The sequence below is a fragment of the Erinaceus europaeus genome, chromosome 2 (assembly GCF_950295315.1).
Source record: "Erinaceus europaeus chromosome 2, mEriEur2.1, whole genome shotgun sequence".
Taxonomy (NCBI): Eukaryota; Metazoa; Chordata; class Mammalia; order Eulipotyphla; family Erinaceidae; genus Erinaceus; species Erinaceus europaeus.
Genome location: NC_080163.1, coordinates 78,648,673 through 78,670,175, shown reverse-complemented (window position 1 = coordinate 78,670,175; position 21,503 = coordinate 78,648,673). Strand labels below are relative to the sequence as shown.

Genomic DNA, 21,503 nt, shown 5'->3' with positions numbered 1-21,503 from the left:
TTATAGTTAGACAACTGGGCTTCTAACTCTATCCAGTTACTGAACTATAATTTTATGTAACTCTCTAGTAGATTATAAGAAGTACCCAGAAAGAAGCACTCCCCTGTCAAAGTCAATTTTAGGAAATGATCAATTATGATATTATTTGAAAATCAGACTTTTGGACCAAGATTGCTCACAAGGTAAGGTGTATACTATATATGGACAAAAGTTCAGCCCCGGGTACAACACTGGAGTACTGCGAGACCAGGAAAAGTTCTGATACCATGGCCTTTCTCTCACTATCTCTGTGTCTCCATCTAAATGAAAATGTCCCGAAAGAGTGAAATCACACATCACAAGGCCTCAGCACTGAAAAAAAAAAAAAAAAAAGGATGGGTTAAATTGTTTTGAATTGTCTCAGTTTTACTTACTTTTAATGGTCATTAGTGATGTCGTGGGGTTTTTTTGTTTTTGTTTTTTGTTTTTTGGTACTTCCTTTATATCACAGTTTTAAATCAGTCTTGGGCTGTGAGTCAATTTTGTGTTTTTAGCTTTCCCCCAAGTTGTAACATTAGAGTAAAGAATTTTACCTAGCTCATAAGAGATTAAATACTTTTGCTTTAAATTGGAGCAGTGTGCATAGATAATGTGTACTGGCAGAATGACTACTGTGAGAAAGAAGAGAAAAATGATTGGTTTCTCTCCTAAACTCTTCCTTTTGTTCCTTTGAAACAATCTCAAAAGGCCTTTCATATTAGAAAATTTGTAAATAAGCCACGAGTACTCATATCATTTTTGTATAAAGTGCTATGACTCACTATAGGTATCACGTTGACTAAGATTCTTAATTTTTCTGTCATTTTACTAGGATGTTAATGGTTCTCAGTATAGTTGTTGACCCATGAGTACAGTAGCTCATCTTCCTGTGATAGGTGTTTGCAAATCATTTTCACCTCCAAGCTAGGTCCTTTCCCACCATTATGCACCAGGGCCTCAAAGTTCCCCAATTCCCTCCTGTCCCTCCAACCACCCCCCCCCCCACCAGCGTCCTTTGCTTTGTTTCAATACACCAAACCTAGTGCAAGTTTCACTTAGTGTTTTCCCTTTCTGTCCTTGTTTATGAATGAGGTCATTCGGAATTCATCCTTATTTGTTTGGGGTGGTGGGGCCATATCACTTTACACAATTCCTTCAAGCTCTACCCATGATAAAGCAAAGGAGATGACTTCATCCTTTTTGCCAGTGGAGTAGTAGTCCATTGTGTCATGCATCCATCGTTGGATATCTGGGTTGCTTCCAAACTTGGGCCATTACAAATTATGCTGCTACGAACATAAGTGTACAAAAATTTCTTCAAGTTGGTGCATTTGCTTCCACTGAATATAACCCCATGAGAAAATTTGCTGGGCCATAGGGTAGGTCAGTTTCTAGTATTTTGAGAAGTCAGTACACTATTTTCCAGAGGAACTGAGCCAATTTGCATTTCTACCAGCAGTGTGAAAGGGCTCCCTTTTTTAAAAAAAATTTTTTTACTTATAAAAAGGAAACATTGACAAAAACCATAGGGTAAGAAGCATACAACTCTACACAATTCCTACCACCAGAACTCTGTATACCACCCCCTTCCTATGATAACTTTGCTATTCTTTAACCCTCTGGGAGTATGGACCCAGGATCATTATGGGGTGCAGAAGGTGGAAGGTCTGGCATCTGTAATTGCTTCCTCGCTGAACATGGGCATTGACAGGTCGATCCATACTCCCAGCCTATCTCTCTCTTTCCCTAGTGGGATGGGGCTCTGGGGAAGCTGGGCTCCAGGACATATTGGTGGGATCCTCTATCCAGGGAAGTCTGGTTGGCATCATGTTAGCATATGGAACCTGGTGGCTGAAAAAAGAGTTAACATATAGAGCGAAAAATTGTTGACTAATCATGAACCTAAAGGCTGGAATGGTTCATATAAAGAGTTGGGAAAGTCTCTATTTTGTAGATAGTTAGTAGTCCTATTTTAGTTATATTCCAAAGAACCCATGACTACACTAGTTCTTTTTTTTTTTTTCCCTGAGCCTGGCATCTGATATACAGGTATATCCAAGTCTTTTCTGGGGAGATGATGTCATGGCTGGAAAAAGGACCAGGAAGCTGGATCAGGGAAGAAAGTAGCTCCCAAATATGGGAAAGGTAAATAAATATTGACTGTAAACCCATCGATTTGATCTGATCTGGGGCCCATATTCACCTTTTCTTACAAGATCCTTGTCAACATTTGTAGTGACTATCCTTTCTAATGTAAAGTGGTATCTCATTATTGTCTTTTTTTCCATTGTTTTTATTTTCATTTCTGTTTGAGCATTTTTTTAAGTCTGTTGGCCCTTTGAATATTTCTTTGTTGAAGGTGCTGTGAACTGCCTGTCCCCATTTTTTGATGGGGTTATTCATTTAGAAAGATAGGAGGAGAGAAAGAACCAGACATCACTCTGGTACATGTGCTGCCGGGGCTTGAACTCAGGACCTCACGCTTGAGAGTCCAGCACTTTATCCACTGCGCCACCTACCGGACCACATTTTTTTTTAATTTTTTATATTTATTTTTCCCTTTTTGTTGCCCTTGTTTTTTATTGTTGTTTAGTTATTATTGATGTCATTGTTGTATAGGACAGAGAGAAATGGAGAGAGGAGGGGAAGACAGAGAGTGGGAGAGAAAGAGAGACACCTGCAGACCTGCTTCACCACCTGTGAAGCGACTCCCCTACAGTTGGGGAGCTGGGGGCTCAAACCTTATGCTGGTTTTTGTACTTTGTGCCACATGCGCTTAACCCACTGCGCTACCACCTGATATTCATTTTTTGTTGTTGGGTTTGGTGAGTTCTTTATATATTTTGGTTATTAGCCTTTTGTTGAATGTGTGGCATATAAAGATCTCTCATTCTGTAAAGAGTCTGTTTTGGTGATGGTTTCTGTTACTATGCAAAATTTTTTCAGTTTGATGTTGTTCCATTAGTTTATTTTTGTTTTCTGTGCAATGACATCAGTTTTCAATGATGAAGAATCTACCAGGAAACTCCTGGAAATTATTAAGCAGTATATTAAGGTGGCAGATTACATAATTAATATACAAAAATTAATGACATTTATATGTAAACACCAAGTCTGAAGAAGTAGAAATTGATCCCATTTGGCAGAAACAACCAAGTATCTAGGAATAAACCTAACAAAGGAAGTGAAAGACATATACTGAAAATTATGTGTCAGTATTCCAAGGGACTAGAAAAATATACAAATAAATATAAAGATATGCCATAATCATGAACTAGAAAATTTAACTTTATCAAAATTACTACTCAACGTAGAGCCATATACAGAGTTAATGCAATCCTCATAAAGGTGGCACCAAATTTCTTTAAGATAATAGAATAAAAGCTAGAAAATTATATCAGGAGACAGAAAATGCCTAGAATTGCCAAGCAATCTTGAGGGGAAAATAGCAAGAATTGAGGCATTATGCTTCTAAAACTCAAACTATATTATATTTGTAATTATGCCCTCTAGTGGAACAAAAATAAACACATACCAGTGGTACAGAATTGAGAGCCTACGAAAAAAATTTCCACAAGTATGGGCATCTAAATCTTGACAAGGGAAATTGATAATGGAAAATGTCTTCAACAACTACTTTTGGGGAAATTGGGTTAAAACATGCAGAAGACTGAAACTGCACCACTACATTTCACCATGCACAAAAGTAAAAGCCATATGGATCAAAGATTCTGGTGTTAGGCAGAAACCACAAAACATTTAGAAAATTTTGGTTATGGTATTCTTTTGTTCCTGTATTATTTAATAAAGAGTTTGTTCCACATGAGAGTAAACTGTATACTAATGCCTCAATAGTTTTATTGTTATTTTTTTTCGTAAGTTACTTATAAACCTTAAGTGTTTGGTAAATCATGAATAGTCTCAAATTTGTGAAAAATGTGACAAAATCCTCAATAACAAAGAAAGTAATAGATCTAGTTTATAAAGTAAGGGACTAGAGGAACAGAGAGACTATAATATTCTGATGTGCAGAATAACTAACAGCATCACTGAGTGTAAGTAATGCAAGTATGTTTTCATTTAGTCTAAATTTCCCTTCAAACCCTTTGTAACTTCTTTAGTTACCCTGTTATAGAGAATTCTAATAACAATGAGACTCTCAATCATTTGGAAATGATGGAACCACAGTTAAAGAATATTTGACTTTATCTTAAACTATCTTAAGGAATTTGAAATTCATTGGCATTCATATATAATGTACTGCATGCTGGCATTTCAAAATAACTAACTCTTTCATTGAACATGTCAAAGACAGTAAAGATTTCAGTCAATCTAACCTGTTGTGGAAGGAAAATAAATTCTCAATATAACCCTCACAGCATAATAGTTTATGCTATAGTCAACTTAGACACTTGAAATCTATTATTTTTCTTCTCTTTGACATAGATGCAGTAATTTTCTGGACTGACACTTACTTGTGAATAACACTGTCCACCCTAAAAAGCACACATAAGTCACGCCTAGCATCCACCACATTGAAGGAAGCTTCAGTAGAATGGTCTTTCTCTCTGCCTCTGCCTCCACCTCTTTGTCTTTGTCTAAATACACACACACAGACACATGTATTTTGAAGTGGTAAAAATAAGAGTAGTAATAATATCGTGCAAGAATTTTGACACATTGTTTTAATGAAGTTTATTAAACCTTAAGTCAGTTTTGAAAGACCTAATTTTACTTCTTCATCCAATAATATCTATATAGTATGGTTATTTAACTACCACTCTATTTCTGTTTCTGTGTGTGTGTGTGTGTATGTGTGTGTATGTTCGTGTTATTACACTGAAAAATCTTAACTATAATGGTTACATTTTTAATGAAAGCAAATTACTAATTTTGGAGCTCATATTTTCATATAATTATTCTGTATGAACTAAAGAAACATTTATTATTTATTATTATTGTTTTGTCTGAGACTGCTAAGACCAGTAAAATTACTTTGACTCTGCAAGTTCTTCATAAACAAATCCTTATTCAACTTTTAATGATTCAGTTAATTATACACAGATGATGTTTGAAGAAAACACAGAAATCTTTATTATGAATAATAAACTTCAGACACATTGATAAGATATATTTTGTTTGGGTTTTGTTGGGAATACATTTTTTTATTGACTCTAAGCAAAAGGAATTATGGGCTATGAATGTGATTAGCACACAGCTGATGTCATGAGTATGCACAGACCTATAGATAGCATAGGGCCTAAACTCTGGAGGGATTATGGGTATGAGAGATTACTTAAGCAAGCTTCTTTCCTTCTACTGTGTCTGTTCCTGTCTTAACTTCTTCCGGGAACTGTCGGTTTTGTAGCTAAATGCTGGTGAACTAAGTTTAAGAACTCATGGCTCCTGACACATGTCTAGCTAGTGTTTGTTTTTTTTCTGCCTATTTTCTCTTCTCAGTTCTTATATACTTAATAAATTTACTGCTTTTATAAGCCTCAACATAAGTGCCACCAGTAGTTTTTACTTTTTTCTATAGGGTTTCTTTCCTAGTGAAGAATTTCACAGTATTATCTTTATATTAAACTATACTTCATAGATATCATGAAACTAAAAAAAATAATTGCATTTGTTTTAATGACACAGCATATAAGTAAGACTAAAACTGATTCAGAAGGGCTGGGTGGTGGTGCACCTGGTTGAGGACACATAATATATTGCATAAGGACCCAGTTGGAGCCCTTAGTCCCCCACCTGTAACAGAAAAGCTTTGCAAGTGGCTAAGCAGTGTTCCAGGTGTCTCACTGTCTCTCTCCCTCTCTACCACTCCCTTCCCTCTCAATTTTTTGCTGTCTCTATCCAATGAGTAAAAATAAACTGATTCAGTAAAGAAAACATAAACCAGGGTCACCATAACAGTTTCATCATTAATCAAGTTTTATATATAAATGTAATCACATATCTTGCACATATTGGCATTAGGCTAGTCATACTTTGATATATTAATGACAGGCACTAAAGCTGGGAAAAAAAAAGCATACTTGGGATGGAGGGTAGTTAGCGTAATGGTTATGCAAAGAGACGTTCATGCCTGAGGCGCCAAAGTCTCAGGTTCAATTCCCTGTACCACCATAAGCCAGAGCTGAGCAGTGAGTGCCCTAGTGTAAACAAAAAACATAGTCTTTGCTCCCAGAGGGATAGAGAATTGGAAAGCTATTGGGATGGGGATGGAATATGGATATTGGGTGGTGAGAATTGTGTGGAGTTGTAACCCCCCATCCTATGATTTTGTTAATGTCTCCTTTCTTAAATAAATAAAAAAAAAAATTTAAATGAAAAAAAAACATAGCCTTTATTTGCATTTCTCTGACAATCAAAGACTTGGAGCATTTTTCCATGTGTTTCTCGGCCTTTTGGACCTCTTCTATGGTGAATATTCTCTCCACTGATAGTGGGAATGTAAATTGATCCAGTCTCTGTGGAGAACAGTCTGGAGAACTCTCAGAAGACTAGGAATGGACCTACCCTACCTATCATCCTGAAATTCCTCTCCTGGAACCCAACACACCCATCCAAAAATATTTGTGTATACATATGTTCTTAGCTGCACAATTTGTAATAGCCAAAACCTGGAAGCAACCCAGGTGTCCAACAACAGATGAGTGGCTGAGCAAGTTGTGGTATATATACACAATGGAATACTACTTAGCTATTAAAAATGGTGACTTCACCGTTTTTAGCACATCCTGGATAGAGCTTGAAGAAATCATTTTAAGTGAAATATGTCAGAAACAGAAGGATGAATATGGCATGATCTCACTCTCAGACAGAAGTTAAAAACCAAGATCAGAAGAGAAAACACATGTAGAACCTGAAATGAAGTTGGTGTATTACACCAAAGTAAGAGACTCTGGGGTGGGTGTGGGAGAGGATACAGGTCCGAAAAGGATGATAGAGGAACTAGTGGGGTTGTACTGTCATGTGGAAAAATGAGAAATGTTATGAATATACAAACTATTGTATTTACTGTCAAATGTAAAACATTAATCTCCCAATAAGAAATTGAAAAAAAAAACACAGAGTTTAAAGAACTACTTAAAGCATAACGTATACGTAGTTTTTAGTAGCTTCTCTATTTTACCAGGATATTATCTACTGTACTTTTGCTTACATATTTAACTGATTTTTTTAAATAAAGCTTGTATTTTTCGCTTAAGGCTGTCTACTATTTTAAAATAAAATAACATTAATTTATTTCTGAGCAATATAAATTGGCCAATCACAGCATGCCACATTACAACCACCATTATATAAAACACTGAGAAATAATTATAATGCATATATTCCTTCTCATCAAACTGTGACTTGAAAATAAAAGGCAATATGTAAAATGAATTTAAAAAGACAAGAGAATAATATTGTTAACATATAAAAGTAGAAATAATAAATGTATAATTAAAAATCTAGTCATCTTCAGAAACATAAAAAAATGAATTTGTATAATCTAAAATTAAATACAGACAAAAATGTAATGCTTTTAGAAAAATGCTTTTGATTATTATGCTTATGAATGTTAAATTTTAAGTTTGGCATAGCTAATCAGAACATTAAAGTATGTGGATTTTTTAAGGACATTTTTCTTTGTTCACTAAGATTTTTATTATTTCTGAGAAAGACTAATGGAGGCAAAATTATAGGTTTTTTAAAGGAAATATGAACCACCAGAGAGCTAAAAAAAAAGTTTCTAAAAGGAAAATCACTTTATAATTCTTAAAGTATTTCTGAGATTACCATGTTTCTAAAATAAAGACGTTTCTATTCTTAACTTCTGAATTTTTAAGGAATAAATATATGTAATTAATTAACCTTGGACTGAAAAACAAAAACATTTTTCATAGCCACTTGGTTTAACATTTAAAATAAACTAAATGCCTCTTATTACTTGTGTTTGAAGATATCTTTATCTGTTTCCAATCCATTTATATTCAGTGTTGTTTGAGATGATTTATTCAAGCTCTGCAATGACTCCTCACATAAACCTTTAACTTAGAATTTAAGAATTACATTTTGCCAGCGTACGTATAAGTTGTACCCAGTTATAATGAGGATATGGCATTTAAATAATTTTTAGTTGGCAAAACTGCTTTTCTATCTTGTTTATGTTTAGTTTAAGATAATCCATTTAATTAGAAGCTTAGAACATAAATCTTAAAACCAAAAGAAAGATGGGGAAACAGAACACATGTCGGTTCTTTTAGGAAAAGAAACACGTTTAAAACTATCCCTGGAACCAAAGCTTTGGTCAAATAAATGAGGAGTAATTTTACATGTTTTCATTATTACAATGAGAAAATGTTACTCATTATGACTACTGTTATATAAATATTACTTTTATTTCTTCAATATAGTTCATAGTTTCATCTAAAAGAAATAACAACTTTCAGTTATTTTTGGGCAGTGTGAAATGGGTAGCCAACAGTCTGCCACATCACACACAACAAGCAAGGATATAGAATTGATAGTACTAAGCAGTCAGAATAACTGATGGAATGTTTTCAGAGTCCTCACTTCATTTAAAATCTAGTTGTCTCAAAGCTCATAGTTAATATTTTCCTACCTTTCCACAGTCACTGATAATTAACTCTTCTTATACTATTTAGTGGCTTCTATATACTCACTTTGTAAAGACAGTTTAAATCACTTGAAATGTTTAGTAATCAGGGGTTCAATCTGCATGGAATAACACTTACACAAAATTTACAACATTGGACTTTCTTAGCTATAATTTTGAGCTGTCTACCACATACCATATTTCATAAATCAAAAAAGTCAAAATATTAACTATCTGAGTTTTCAGAATATTATGCCACCTAAATATGACTTGGCATCATAATACAAAGAAAGATATGGAAGTAAAAAAATATCTACTATTTATCTTCACAGTGTCTTAAGACTGCCAATATTAAAAATAATGCCTATATTTAATGAGAATTTTATGGGTTTTTGATTGTTTTTTACCTCATCATTGCTTAGCTCTAGCTTGTGGTGGTGTGGGAGATTGAACCTGGGATACTGAAGCCTCAGGCATGAGAGTCTCTTTGCATAACCATTATGTTATATTTGGCAAACGCTAGAAGAAGAAGAACCATTATGTTGTCTACCCCCACCCTATGCTAAAAATTTTTAATCAGCATTTCAAATTCTTTAAGTGATCAATACTTCTTTCACTTTTTTTATGATCCTCTGTTCTTTCCACCTAACAATGTGATGTAATCCACATAACTTCAAATAAATCGTTAATCATAAAAATTGTTTTTTCTTTACCTTGTAATCCATTTTATTGTTGTTCTGTCAGTTAATTCTGAAAGCCCTATCTTTGTTTTTTAGTGTGTTTTTTTTCCTATGTTATTGGATAGGATAGAGAGAATTGAGAAGGTAGGGTAGATAGAGAGGGAGAGAGAGAAAGATAGATACCTGCAAACCTACTTCACAACTTGTGAAGCATTCTCCCTATGGGTGGGGAGCAGGGGCTGGGAACCAAGGCAAGAAACTAATGCTTTTCATCAACTAGCTTTGAAAGCCACACATCACAATGCCTTTTACATTCTATTCCTCATACAATGCTCATCAGTGTAAGAAAGGAACTTCCAGGACAGGAAAGAAAGACCATGTACCAGGAAGCAAAGATTACTGGAGGGGACATTTTGGAGATTAGTTACCACATCTTTAATTCTCTTAGTTGGGCTTTGTGTTTCTATTGTTCCACTGAGTCTTGCTTATGTCTCTAGTCAAAATTCTGAAGAAGGCCTTAAAAGATACCATGTCTCTAATCTCTGATCCACAAGAAACACCAACAGTACTTTTTCTGTGAATCATTTAAGAATCCAGCTGATAGTAATAAAACAAATATTTTCTTTAGCTCATACTAGTCATAAAGCCCAAGCAGTTCTGGTCTGACTGCTGTGACCACCAAGCAGGAGTGACATATGTCACCCACTCCAGTCCTGAATGATTCTTTTGAACTTCCTTTGACCAACCTTGAAATCAGAACAGATACCATATCTTATAGGACAAGATATGGGTAAGGACTTATAGCAATAAAACCTCTCTCTTAAATCACTACAGCAAAAACTTCTGATTCTTTGTTCTATTATTTTCTTTAGGGGGGCAAGCAGAAGATTTGAGTTGTCCGATGTATTTGTTTTTTTACCTCCAGAGTTATTGCTGGAGCTCAGCGCCTGTACCATGAATCCACTGCTCCTGGAGGCCATTTTTCCCCCCTTTGTTGCCCTTGTTGTTGTAGCCTTGTTGTGGTTATTATTGTTGTAGTTGATGTCATTCGTTGTTGGATAGGACAGAAAGAAACCGAGAGAGGAGGGGAAGACAGAGAGGGAGAGAAAGACAGACACCTGCAGACCTGCTTCACCACCTGTAAAGCGACTCCCCTGCAGGTGGGGTGCCAGGGGCTCAAACCGGGATCTTCACCTGGTCCCTGCGCTTTGCATCACGTGCGCTTAACCCGCTGCCGTACCCTCCAACCCCCCAAATTCATTTTGAGAATTCTACATTTCTGTCTAGCTCATAACTGATTTTAATATAAAATCTGTAATCTTGGGTGTTAAGTCATATATTACATCAATTAGTGTCTTGAGCTAAAAGGTGAGAACATCTTAAGCAAAATAAAACCATAGATTCAAGGTTATGGTGATATTTTTGCTGTTCTTTTAAACTATCCAAATAGAACTCAAAATAGATTAACAAAAGTCAAAATTTTCTGACTACGACACTTCAGTTTTTTGATTGCCCATTCTAAAATATTTTATACATATAGATATATCTATGTATATATTTTATACATACACACACACACACCTGCAAAAGTGAGAATATTAAATAACAGTTTTTAAGTGTATTAGTTTGTAATGTATACTAATCAGTGACACATTAAAATGTTACAAAGTAGTTTGTAAATTGACTTAAAATTGAATAATAGAGCGAAAATTTTGAACAAATAAAATGATGATGACAACAATTTATAATGAATCAGTAATTTTTCAAGGAGAATAAATTGTTTATCAGTTTTCCTAGACATTAATTATTCAAATTTTTAGTTACTATGATATAAATTTTATCTATTATGGGGCATTTTTAAGCTCCAACAAGTGCTAAAGAAACAATCCTTCTACTTGAGTTAGATTTTTTTTTAATATTTATTTATTTATTCCCTTTTTGCTGCCCTTGTTTTTTTATTGTTGTAGTTATTATTATTGTTGTCTGTCTTCGTTGTTGGATAGGACAGAAAGAAATGGAGAGAGGAGGGGAAGACAGAGAGGGGGAGAAAAAGACACCTGCAGATCTGCTTCACCACCTGTGAAGCGACTCCCCTACAGGTGGGGAGCAGGGGGCTCAAACTGGCATGAGTTAGATTTTACTGTGCAGAATTAAAAGGTTCAATAACAAAAATAGATAGTGTCTAACCAGAGGTCCTGGGAGCTCATTTCAGAACTGAGCTCTACAGCTTCAGTAGCTCCTTAGGGTGAAGAAGGAGAGATGTCAGAAACAAGTACTCAAATGGATCTAACAGATTAGTCATGAATAGAGGCAGTATGTGAGACTGACTTGATCATATATTCTGACTTAAAGGCTATGTGGGAAGACTCTGAGGATACCTGTCTATCTTTAAAATCAGGCTGCAAGATCATTTCTATTCAACTTTTTGAATACATAAAGTACTAAATTGAATCATTTTCTTACAAAATACCCATGAAAAGTTTCATTTAACTAGAAATTTACAAAATTTAATTATTACATCTAAATGTAGGAGACACAAAAATTAAGCTATTTCAATATTTTTCACTGCTAGTAATATATATATTATTATTTACGAGTTTCTCTAGTTCATTTCAAGTTACACAAATTAAAAAACTTTAATCATTAGCTAGTTTAAAGCTAGTAAGTATCAGGCTGGATTATCCATAATTCCACCTGCTGTATACATTAGAAGAAATATTATAAGGGCATGACTATATATAAACAATGTTAATCCTTTCAGTTCAATTAAAGTAGTTAATTTAGATGCATAGTGGAAGTTTTATTGTTGTTTCAGGCAGGTAGAGCACTGTCAAGATAGTTAGAAACAAAAGAATACCTGCTGGGACTAGATATATGAATTTAATATAAATTTAAATAAGTACACATGGGGCTGGGTGGTGTGGGTCACCTAGATGAGTGCATATGTTACAATGTACAAGGACCCGGGTTTGAACCCCCAGTTCCAACCTAGATGAGTGCATATGTTACAATGTACAAGGACCCGGGTTTGAACCCCCAGTTCCAACCTGCAGGGGGAAAGCTTCATGAGTGGTGAAGCAGTGCTGCAGGTGTCTCTCTGTCTCTCTCCCTATCTTGCCCTTCCCTCTCAATTTCTGACTGTCTCTAGCCAATAAATAAAGATAATGTGTTTTAAAACTTAAAAAGTAAAAAGATATATAAATACACAGATTTTTGAAAGATAGGTAAATAAGTAAAATTAAATATAGATATGTCTATATATGAAAGAATTTCATTCATGCATTTTATTATTTCTATATAATGCATCCACAGTGTATAAGAATGTTTCTCTACAAACATGCCTTGAACAAAAAGTCTAACATATAATGTCCTTCTAGTAATCAGTTTGATTACACTGTATATATTATTTTCAGGTATTATTTTTTGCTCCAAAAGAAAATAATATGTCACTGATTTAAAATCCATAGCCTTTGAATGGCAAAATAGGTCAGATGAATAGAGCCCTGCTTTCCCACATGCACAGCTCAGTTTTAAACCTCCCCCAATAGCATTGAAGAAAGCTTCAATGCTATAGTTTCTCCCCTCCCCATCTCCTTCTCTCTATTCTCCCTCTTCATCTCCCTCTCTGCCTCTCTATCTCTAAAAAATATTCCCGGGCAAGGAGATAACATAATGGTTATGCAGAAGACTTTTTTGCCTTTGGCTCTGAAGGCCTTGATTCAGTCCCCCATACCACTATAAACCAGAGCTACTCTGGTAAAAAATATAATACAATATGCAATACAATACAATATAGTATGGCTGGGAAGACAGTGTAATGGTTATGCAAAAGACTTTCACACACCTAAGGGTTCCAGGTTTAATCCCCAACACCATCATAAACCAGAGCTGAGCAGTGTTCTGGTCTTTTTGTGTCTTTCTCTCTGTATATCTCTAATTAAAATAAAGTGAATAAAATATTAAAATAAAATGCTACAACTTTTTAGATAATTGCTAGATTTTTCCAATAAGATTTTATTCTATGATGAGAAAACAATACAAATGGGCTTTTAACAGTTACTGAATTATATATCCTCATCATAATTAAGAAATCTTGCAGCTTTAAAAAGATAATTGACCATAGATTAACCCTATTAAAATAATATGATAATTAAAACTGAAGAATATGAAGCACCATTTCCTATTCTTTATCCCTCTGGGAGTATGGACCCAGGGTCACCATGGGGTGCAGAAAATGGAAGTTCTGGCTTCTGTAATTGCTTCCCTGCTGAACATGGGCATTGACAGGTCGGTCCATACTCCCAGCCTGTCTCTCTCTTTCCCTTGTGAGGTGGGGCTCTGGGGGAGCTGGGCTCCAGGACACATTGGTGGGGTCATCTGCCCAGGGAAGTATGGTTAGCATCATGTTAGTATCTGGAGCCTTGTGGCTGAAAGAAGAGTAAACATATAAAGCCAAACAAGTTGCTGACTAATCATGAACCAACCTAAAGGCTGGAATAGTTCAGACGAAGAGTTGGGGGGGGGGGTCTTCATTCTGTAGATAGTTAGTAGTCCTATTTTAGTTATATTCCGAAGGGTCCATGACTTTACTAGTTTATTTGTTTGTTTGTTTTTCCCTGAGCCTGACATCTGATATGCAAGTGGATCCAAGTTATTGTCTGGGGAGATAATGTCATAGCTGGAAAAAGGACCAAAAAGCTGGATCAGGGGAGAGAGTAGCTCCAAATATGGGAAAGGTGTATAAATACTACTGACTGTAAATCCCATCAATTTGATGTGGTCTGGGGCCCATAATCAGCTTAGGAGCCTTTGTGACTTCTGCATCCCTGTAGATCTGAGCTCACATTTTGTGGTCATGAGTAGCAATGTTCCAAGATGCCCCAATTTCAGGACCCATCCTCCACAGGTGGTATATAGAGTATGTTGTCCAACTTCCCTTTGGAGGATGGAACATTCTCTACTGTTGTTAATCTGTATTGAGGACAAGGTCCTATGGGGGGCCACAAAGGGGTCTGTTGTGTTGTTCCTTATAGAGATGACCAGTAACAATGGGGAGAGGGGTTTATTCGAGATCAAGGCCCATCATGTCTGTTTGGGAATGTCAGAACGCCTCAACTAGGGCCCCACCTGATAGTGACTAAAGAGTCATCTTTAAAGTATGCCAGTCTCTTGCCCTTATTCAGCTTTTGCAGTTTTTGCTTTGATAAGGTTAGCTTTGGAGTGGGTATGGGGAGTATAATAGGAAGTAGTTGAGGAGGGTACCTAGGTCTAAGTAGACACTATTTCATTTTGAACTTTATGGGGCCTTTTGTGGTCTTTCTGGTCTTTCTACTTACTTGCTGCAAATACTGACTCACTGCAAACTATTATGCACTTTTGCTTTTAAGTATATATTTTGCCATAATTTATGGATACATGTGAACATATGCCCTATATCATGGGACCTGGTCTATATCTCGGTTTTGGGACTTTGTTAGGAAGTGAACCACCTGAAATGGAATTAGAGAATCCTATGAAAGGAAAGGTCTCACCCGAGTAATGAGGCTGAAGGTTTGACATTCCATGCCTGAGGTCTCTGGACACAGTCTGAAGTGAATCATGCCAAAGTTGTACTCGTTGAGTTGATTAGGTTGGGATCAGCAAATGCAATATTATTTGGTATGAATTGAGAGAAGCTTGTAGGAAAGTGAGCCCCACCCTAGAGGTCCCAGTACTGAGGGAGATATAGGCTCTATAGAGGAAGTGGGAGGTTCCTGCTGTCTTAGGGTTTAAGAAGGCAAAAGATAGTTATTGCTATAATCAAATTATTTGGAAATTGGATTGACTTTGAAAATCCCTTTGTTAGGATTTGCTATATTATACACAACATCACCATAATTTTGTCCTTTGACATTATTTGTATATGTCTGTGTCTTAGAGAGTAATGTCACTGGTTGAAGAAGCACCATTTTCGCTTTTTTCATGTTTACTTTTTTCCTTCAGAATGCTGCCATCTTCTGGTCAAACTGCATAACACATCATGCAACTTCACGCTTTTAAGATGACATAAATTCATCTATTATCATTAGAATCAATTATTTAAGATTCGTGCTTGGAATATATTAAGTCTATAGAATATTAAATGACACTTAAGAAACTTTCAGAAGTTAAATTCACAAAGATCATTTAAGCTTGTAATGCTATCAAATTATCTATTGCACAATAATGCATGTGAATGTATAGGAAAAAGGTGGCTTGAGAATGCTTGACTTTATCCTGTTTCTATTTTTTAAATCTACTCTTCACATACCTCCTTTTTAAAAAGTATTTTATTATTTTTTAATGATATAAAAAGAAAGATACACAGAAAGAGATCAGAGTACTGCTCAGCTCTGGGATATGGTGGTGCTAAGAACTGAACCTGGGACTTCAGAGCCTTTGGCATGAAAGATTTTTTCATAATCATTATGCTATTTCTCCAAACCTAACCGTTTTCTAAGAATCTTCTTGTCATAGAGTTGTTATTTATTATTATTGGTAACTGTTTAAAGAATTATTTATTAAAGAATATGCAATTCAAAAGACATGGCTTGGTATATATAAATATAAGGGCTTCCTAATTTCACATTCTAAATTTATTTCTTTTCTTGATTCACTGAAAAAAAAAATTTTTGGACCTCATCCCATTTGTCAATTTCTATGGTAGAGATTGAAATTTCAGAGAAAATCAAAATGTCATCTGTTGACAGAGTATGCTATTTACTGGATGCCCCAGTATGGTTCTGTAGCCCCCATGTCCACTTAGTCAATTCCAAATTGTATTCCTCCATGAGGATAATTTCTGGAACCATCCGTTCCACCCCGGTTCCATGGCTGCCAGTTCTTAGCAACATCGCCCCGCCAGATATTCGTCAGGATGCGGCATCATCTAAGTTCATTTCCAACGTCTACGCTCGACCGGACCTGCCAATATACGTGGATATCTTCGCCCACCCTGTCCAACGCTTGACGTCTCGTCACCCAATCTGGTCCCCTACGCCTACACTGAAATTCTCTGTTCCAGTCTCTTGGAAACAGCTGGCAGTCAGCTGAGTTAAAGAACAAACACCTCATCACAGACCCCTGCAAGCGTCAACCCGGCTTTGACCTAGCACGTTATGATTGGGCCCTCCTCAATCGCTACCGAACTGGCCATGGCTGGTGCTCCTCTATGTTCCATCACTGGGGAGCCAGAGACGACCCGAACTGCCCCTGTGGCTACAGACAGACTATGACCCACATAGTCAACGACTGCCACCTCTCCAGATTCAAAGGAGGTCTCGAAACTTTACATCAGGCTCAACCTGACGCTGTTGACTGGCTACGGAAGAAGGGCAAATGCTAGAAGAAGAAGAACTGGATTCCTAACTATCCAAGTCCAATTCATCGTTCCCAGCTGTCTTTAAATTGCCCACACCAAACACTTAAATCGACAATAAAAAATTTTTTAAAAGGCATGTCATAGGTCAAGATTGAGAAGCATTTAACAATGTCATTAGCTTTTTGTCACTGATAGTTTCTGTCAGTTTTTCTCCAATATGTTTAGTCTGGCCACACCTGTAACTCACACTAAGGTAAAATCTCTATGAAAGAAAATTTCTCTGAAATAATATAGATTTATAAAATTACTGTTAATGTTCAATAAAGCTGGGTAATACTTTACATATAGAGTGTATGTCTGTATAATTTCTTTTGTAGTATTTATAATAAGCTAATTTTAAAACATTTTAATTTTAATTAAAAAATTAGTTCTAGTCACTTTTACAGGCTACTCAAGAAAGTTAAGTGAAATTATCTCTAAGAGTGTACAAGTCCTCTACCAATGATAGCTATGGGTATAATTCAATTTATGCAATAAATATGTTCTTTAAGTTTGTATTTTTATGACCTTATCTTGGTTCAATATTTTAAATAATATATTTGCTTAAAATCTATGGCTGATAACTCTTTGAAATGAAACAATTTCTGATACTTTCTGTACTAAGGTATATTAAGAAGAGATACATCTTAACTGAGAAAGATACCAAAGGTTAACTAAGATCAACAGCCCAAAGAGAGCATCCTTGTTCTATATGTCCAAGCATAAGACATAGAGTGGTTTACAGAGTCAAGTTTCCAAAAAGATTATTCAACCACAGGGGAAAGTGAAAGATGAAGGAGCCTTTTTATAATCAAGGAAAAATGCCACAACACATTTTTTGTATTCAAAATGGAGCTAATGTACTCATTATCTGGGAAGACAGGGATTATGAAGATTAATAATTCAGTCAGCCCTCTTTGCATCCATCTTAATAATTGTCATTTGGATTTAAGCTGTAGCCATCTGTACTGCTTTCCATAGCTATGCTTTGTGCACTGTTCTCTGAGCTAACCCATAGTGCGTGCAGGTTATGGTATACATAGTTTCACAAACATCTTGATCCAATAGAAATATTGAAATATAGTGTATGTATTTTAAATTAGAATAACAAATATTCCTATAAAATTTGTTTCTCTGATTTCTTAGTAACTTAACACAGGCCTTTTTCTACATATATGAAATATTATGCTAAACAAAATATTAGGAAGAGTTAATATGACTATTTCTTTTAAAGCTAAAAATCTCGCATACCTCTATTTAAATTCACCATTTCAATCAATGGTATGGTTCCTTATATTTGAGAAGAAGAAATTCTTTGGCACTTGGTCAAATTGTGGCAGACAACTCATAAGCTATGTTTTATAATTATAATAATTCAAATGTTAGCAGGTAAGAAAAAAGTATTTCATCAATGATTAATAAAATCACTTAGAGAAAGGATTTCTGCATTATGTTGGTGCCTCTAAAAAAATTATGTTCTTCCCACATCAACATGGAAGAATTTGTTTGGACATTTTCTTGGAATGCTAATAACCTGACAACCAATCCTAGAACAAAACTACTTTTCTGGGAAAGATAAAGATTGTAAACAACTTACTCACAAAAACAAAAAATATATATTGAGTTCAGTTTTCTCTGCACAAATGTTTAATATTTATTAACAGTTGTTAAAGAAAAGCTAAGGCCAATACAGCAATGATAACTCAAACTAACTAAACATATCTTGATAACTTTGGTGAAAATTTTTTTCATCTTTATTTTTTCCAAAATCAAAGATACTGAAATTTACTAAATTGGGATTTTAAAAAAATGATCAGCAGATGTAATAGTGATAATGAGCTAATTTGAAGCTGAACCAAATCCATCAAATGAATAGCTTTCTAGCAGTGAGAGAAGTTAAATACCATACAAGAACTCTAGGTAGTGAGGGATAACAGGATACATTTAAACATAAAGTGGTCTCTCACACCACACTGTTCTGCATGACCTGAAACCCTAAGCATGATCAGAGAAGAGATGAGCAGGAAGAACATTGCTAATATCAGTACCACATATCTTTACACATAAAAAAAAATCTATTTGTTCTTGGAACTATGACCATTTACTTCCAAACTTCACCTGTTTAGCCTAGAAGCAAGCTCTAGGTATGATTCCTTGCACTAACTTGTATCAACTCAGTTAACAGATAAGTACAATAGATCTTCCAAAACCTCCTGCCGCTTCAACGTTGTTTTGCTATAACTTTGGTGAGAAAAAAAATCTTAGCAATATTGAATGAAAGTATATTGGAGGAGGACCTGCTTCTATTATGTATCATTCCCCCCTAAAGTCAGTTTCCAGAACCTCTTGTTGATAAATATTATGGGAGGATTTTATGTAGCATGAGTGAAAAGTGTACTTGGATAAAACATTGACTTTTTGTAAGAATTTTTTTTTCCACAAAGGTAGAAGTATAGCTAAATAGCCACCTACTGTATCAACTGCAGATGCTCTGTGATTTTCCTATAGCTAATAATGCACCACATGAGGTGCAAAGGCACCACTCCCATAAGCCAGAGCTGCCCTTATCACTGAAGAAGACAGGACCAAGTCTTTTTAGAAAGAAGAGGGAACACCACATGAACTTGGGTTTGGTGTAATGAAAGCTATACAGCCGGAGGAGAGAGAGGAGAAGGTATTTAAGGACACTTTATCACTGTGGGACAGTAGTCTCTAAGCTCTAAATTACTAATCTGCCTGAAATTTCCATATCATTTCAGTTGTTCAGAACAGAGTATTCATGGGTGCCAGTGTCAAAGGTTTGGTCCTTGACTAGATTCATTAGCTTTCCACACAGAAAGCAACTCTACATCATAACCACTGTTTAAACCCACACAACTGTTTATCACCATTGGGGCTGGAAGAGACTCTATATCTAGTTTTGTGAAATTGTTCTCTAAACTGAAAATCTTTTCTGGACTTTTATACTAATAATATTATATCATCCTCATTTATAAACTTAATTCCAAGAATCTCCTATCCTGACTTTTTTCTACTATTGTACTATTGTTAGCAGATGAACCAAGCCTGACAAATCTCTAGCTGCCCTACTCAAATGAATGGAATGACACAAAAGATATAAGAAAACCACAGAATGTTTCACTTCTATGATTAATAATGTCAACTAAAACTCACAAAAAACTCAATTTTAGGATTCCAGAGGATACAGAAAAGAATCAGTGTGCTAAACTGTGTAAAGAATGTAACCTCTTCTCCCTAAACAGGAATTTGTGTGTGTCATTTTATTTTTGTTTTAATACATAAATAGTCTGGACAAAGAAATAATTTATGAGAAGATTTTTCATAGATAAAGGCTGCACTTTGTAGGTTCCCTTATGAGGACTGAGATATGTGAGCTAATGTGCAGGCAATTTCTAAGAACAGGGTGCTGAGTACAGTGTAGGATCATGGATAGCAATCACTATACCATATCTCCAAGCAGGTCAAGGTCTGACTAAGGAACATGCCCCACATCCTGAATCATAAACATTGTATGCCATCCCTCTTAATGTAATCCTGGTCATATCTAATTTTGTAAGACCACTCAGGAGATAAGATTGTGGATAGTGTGAAGGAGGAGAGGTGGCACAGAAAGCCCAAGTGACCACCTCCTCTAAAGTTGATATCCAAAGTTAGAAAAGAGTAAGGGATTAGAAGGAGAGATGTGGTGGGACAGAATCAGAAGGAAAAAAAAAAAAAGATGAATCGGATTGCACCTTTAGTTTTCAGCATTGTAAAATATAGTAACTTAGCCTCAGGGAGGCTATAGAGAGTAAAGGGAAATGGGCGAAGTTCACTGGGAAAGTAACAGGCAAGAGTGGGGGTTGGAGAGAAAGTATTCCCTGAGTATACAAGAAAGGAAGGAAGGAAGTGATGCAATACAGCCAAGAATTCAAGAGAACCCAGACAATTCCACTGAGACTCCACTGTGTAAATGGGAGCTGCATGAAGGAGAGTGACTGATGGAAAGACTCCTAGAACAATTTGTAGCCTGATGACCTCCAGTTGGACGGGAAACAGAGATGTTGTTCTGGAAGGAACAAGACCCATACATGTGATCTTTCCATGCTCAAGGATGGGCGTGCAGCCTTGATGGCATTTTGAGAGAGTACTCAGAATGATAAAAATGAAGATAAGGCCTAGTCACAGGAAGTTCACAGACTAAAATTCACATCCTATCTAGCTGAGCATTTCCTCCCCTGCCCCCTTCCCCTTCTTGTCTGAGCTTGGGAGGTAACCTGGGAGAACACTGAAGCACTATATTTAAGTCAAGCCTCTGGACTATAGCCATAGCTCTTCAGTTAATTAACTATAGGATCATACTTCACTAGGTCTCAGCTTGTTCACCCACTGAATAAAAGTATTAGGACATCATGGTTTTTTGTTTTAGAATCTTTCTACTCACATTTCTCCCACCAGCCCACATAGAATTTTATTTAGACTTCTGGCTCCATGGGGTCAAGGACATATATCTATGTTGATCACTATCATATCACCACACCAGCAGCAGTGCCAGGTATATCTTAGATGCTGAAAGGATGTGTGTTATATGGATTACTATAGACCACAGCCCATGAAGCAGAAAAATGCAGCTATATCCTAGTTGGAACCACAGAGAGTTGGACTACATTAGGGCTTCCTCTCAAACCCCTAGTCATCCTTGGGCTCTTTTGAAAAACTCAGTGTCATACTGTTAAGCTAGATGTGGACTTCTTTACAAACCATAGGTCGATGGGTTCTGTGCAGCTCACATTGAGTCGAAGTAGAAATTAATCTG

The 21,503-nt window shown here is 35.9% G+C and overlaps 1 protein-coding gene across 6 annotated transcripts in view; it reads left to right on the top strand.

The window, feature by feature from the left end:
* The window catches only part of DLC1 (DLC1 Rho GTPase activating protein), a 438,486-nt gene that overhangs the window by 132,214 nt on the left and 284,769 nt on the right, over positions 1-21,503 (top strand). The window contains exon 5 of one of the 6 annotated variants that reach the window (XM_060183279.1): positions 2,049-4,026. The exons of the other annotated variants lie outside the window; for them this stretch is intronic. Coding sequence (XP_060039262.1) covers positions 2,049-2,060 — 12 coding nt within the window. The 3' untranslated portion in view covers positions 2,061-4,026. Of the gene's footprint in view, positions 1-2,048; positions 4,027-21,503 lie in introns of those variants that run through there. 6 annotated transcript variants of the gene reach the window in all.